This window comes from Berghia stephanieae, chromosome 4, assembly GCF_034508935.2.
Source record: "Berghia stephanieae isolate SIO BIC M18660-M18661 chromosome 4, UCSD_Bste_1.3, whole genome shotgun sequence".
Lineage (NCBI taxonomy): Eukaryota > Metazoa > Mollusca > Gastropoda > Nudibranchia > Aeolidiidae > Berghia > Berghia stephanieae.
The window spans coordinates 2,623,735-2,626,234 of NC_088363.1; the positions used below are offsets into that span (position 1 = coordinate 2,623,735).

The following is a 2,500-nucleotide window of genomic DNA, read 5'->3' on the forward strand; positions in this document are numbered from 1 at the left end:
CAAAAGATAAAAATCTTAAAATATATCGATGTAGAATGTGAGGAGTGGAGCGGCTGGCCGTCCGGCATAGATTGTAGAGAGAAGTAAGTGTAGAATGTTAGACCTATCAGCTTTTATAATAAGTGGCTACGTGACAGAATGTAGAACGAAAAGTATTCACTAATTAGAAATTAATTCGAGGGAAGGCTATTAAAGGAAAGATGATCTAATATTAGAAGGTAAAGTTTTTCTAAGCCTACCGAAATATTACTGGAGTGAGATGAATTCAGTTCTTACGAAAAAAAAATTTAATGAGATAATTGTGAAAATCTTTACTGTGACAATCATATCCAGGTGATTTAACTGTAGAATTTATCAAGAGCAATATCCACTAAACATGTTCAAATCGCTTTATTGGGGTCGCTAGCCAACAGCAACACTGAAAATGTAGACCCGGACATGACGCCTGTTAACCTGAGAATGTATAGGACATCAGTTTAGCTTCTTTCTTGAGGTATAAAACCAAACCTGACAATGTGTAGGACATCAATTTGCTTTAATCTAAAGGTATAAAACCAAACCTGAGAATGTCAAAGAGACCAATTTACTCCTCTCCAGTGGCGGAGCCCATCGTCCTAGTAATGAATAGACGGAAGGAAATGTCACACCCTGTGGGGGAGGGAGGAAAGGGAGAGGGGGATTGGGTGGTAGTGGTGGTGGTGGTGGTGGTGATGATGTTGTTGATGATGATGATGATGATGATGAGGAGGAGGAGGAGGAGGAGGAGGTGGAGGAGGAGGAGGAGGAGAAGGAGGAGTAGGAGGGAGATGCTGTTGTTGCTGCTGCTGCTGTTGGTGCTGGTGGTGATGATGATGATGATGATGATGATGATGATGATGATGATGATGAAGAGGATGATGATGATGATGTAGAGGATGATGATGATGATGATGATGATGATGATGATTGTAGTGGAGGTGCTAGTCTGCTGTGGTGTGATAGTTGTGGTAATGTTTATGTAACGATGGTTGTCTTGTAGGTGGTGATCGTGATGGTAAAAGTGATAATGGTAAAATTGGGCCATTTACCACCTGTATACGATGTCAACACTCATACTCACAGCAGCAGTGGTGGTGATAGGGATTGTCGTGGTGGTAGTAGTAGTTGTAGCTGTAGTGATGGTGTTGGTGGTGTTGGTGGTAGTGGTTGTGTTGTTGTTGTTGGTGGTGGTGGTAGTGATAGTTGTGACAGTGGTAAAATTTGGCCAGTTGTCTCCTGGTACCTGATGCTAGCATACATACTCATGGTAATGGTTATAGTGATGGTTATGGAGGTGGCTGTAGTGATAGTGGTGGTGAATGTGATGGTAATGGTGATAGTGACAGGGATAACATTTGGCCATTTACCGCCTGGTACCTGATGCTAGCACATATACTCATAGCAGTAGGGGTGGGGATAGTGGTGGTTGTGGTGGTGGCTGTAGTGATAGTGGCGGTGAATGTAATGGTAATTATGATAGTGACAGGGATAAAATTTGGCCATTTACCTCGTAGTACCTGATGCTAACACATATACTCATAGCAGTAGGGGTGGGGATAATGGTGGTTGTGGTGGTGGCTGTAGTAATAGAAAATTCCCTTTATTCATCCCATAGGGGAAATTTGTCTCTAGGGTCTATTCCAATCGAAGTCTGGAATAATCCAGGCGTGAGCCGCACTGCAGCGCCGCAAATTGAGCTAGGGCGAGGTGACTTGCTCAAGGCCACACAGCGCAGCGGCGGGTGATCGAACTCGGTACCTTTCGGGTACGAAGCAAAGACCGTACCACTGAGCCACTATTAGTGGCGATGGTGTTGGTGGTAATGGTGATAGTAACAGGGGTAAAATTTGGCCATTTACCCAACTGGTACCCTATGTTACCAACCATACTCACAGCAGCAGTGATAGTAATGGTGATGGTAGTGGTGGTGGTGCTGGTTGTTGTGATAGTGGTGGTGGTTGTGGTAATGCTTGTGGCGATGGTGATGGTTGCAACAGTGGTAAAACTTAGGCCATGACTTACCACCTGTTACCTCATGTTACCACCCCATACTCACAGCAGCAAATCCAAGAACGAACCGGACAGCACATGCAAGGTAAAAGTTAGTACGGGCACTGACTGGGGTGAGTAACGTACAGATGACAAACTGACAGAACCCCCACACTGTTCTACCCCCTAGTTTGGACGACAACCAACCACCTGGAACAGAAATTGTTTAAATATTTACAGCCAGATTATTAGTGTACAGTAGCTTTCCATCAGTAATCAAGTTTTTTGAAGTGAAAATTTCCTGATGATGCTATAAGCCGTTACAACAGAGTCTTGCTTTTTTCAAAGGGAGACAATTTACTCAAGTGATTTTTTTGGACTCAAATTTGGATTCAGTAGTCTGATGTCACGTCGCCCGGCAACGGCGGGCATCTTGGTTCTAAACAAGGAAAATCATTACTTTTTACTCTTCATGCTGGCTAGAACTTTTCAT

At 43.6% G+C, this 2,500-nt stretch overlaps 1 protein-coding gene across 2 annotated transcripts in view; it reads right to left on the reverse strand.

Moving 5' to 3' along the window:
• The window catches only part of LOC144971908 (sialin-like), a 20,334-nt gene that overhangs the window by 12,742 nt on the left and 5,092 nt on the right, over positions 1-2,500 (reverse strand). For both annotated transcript variants that reach the window (XR_013645192.1, XM_078912979.1), the window contains exons 4-5: positions 2,075-2,217; positions 561-648 (exon numbers count right to left, since the gene is read on the reverse strand). Coding sequence is in view for 1 of the 2 variants with exons in the window: in XM_078912979.1 (XP_078769105.1) it covers positions 561-648; positions 2,075-2,217 (231 nt within the window). In the remaining variant the exon portion in view is untranslated. The remainder of the gene's footprint in view (positions 1-560; positions 649-2,074; positions 2,218-2,500) is intronic.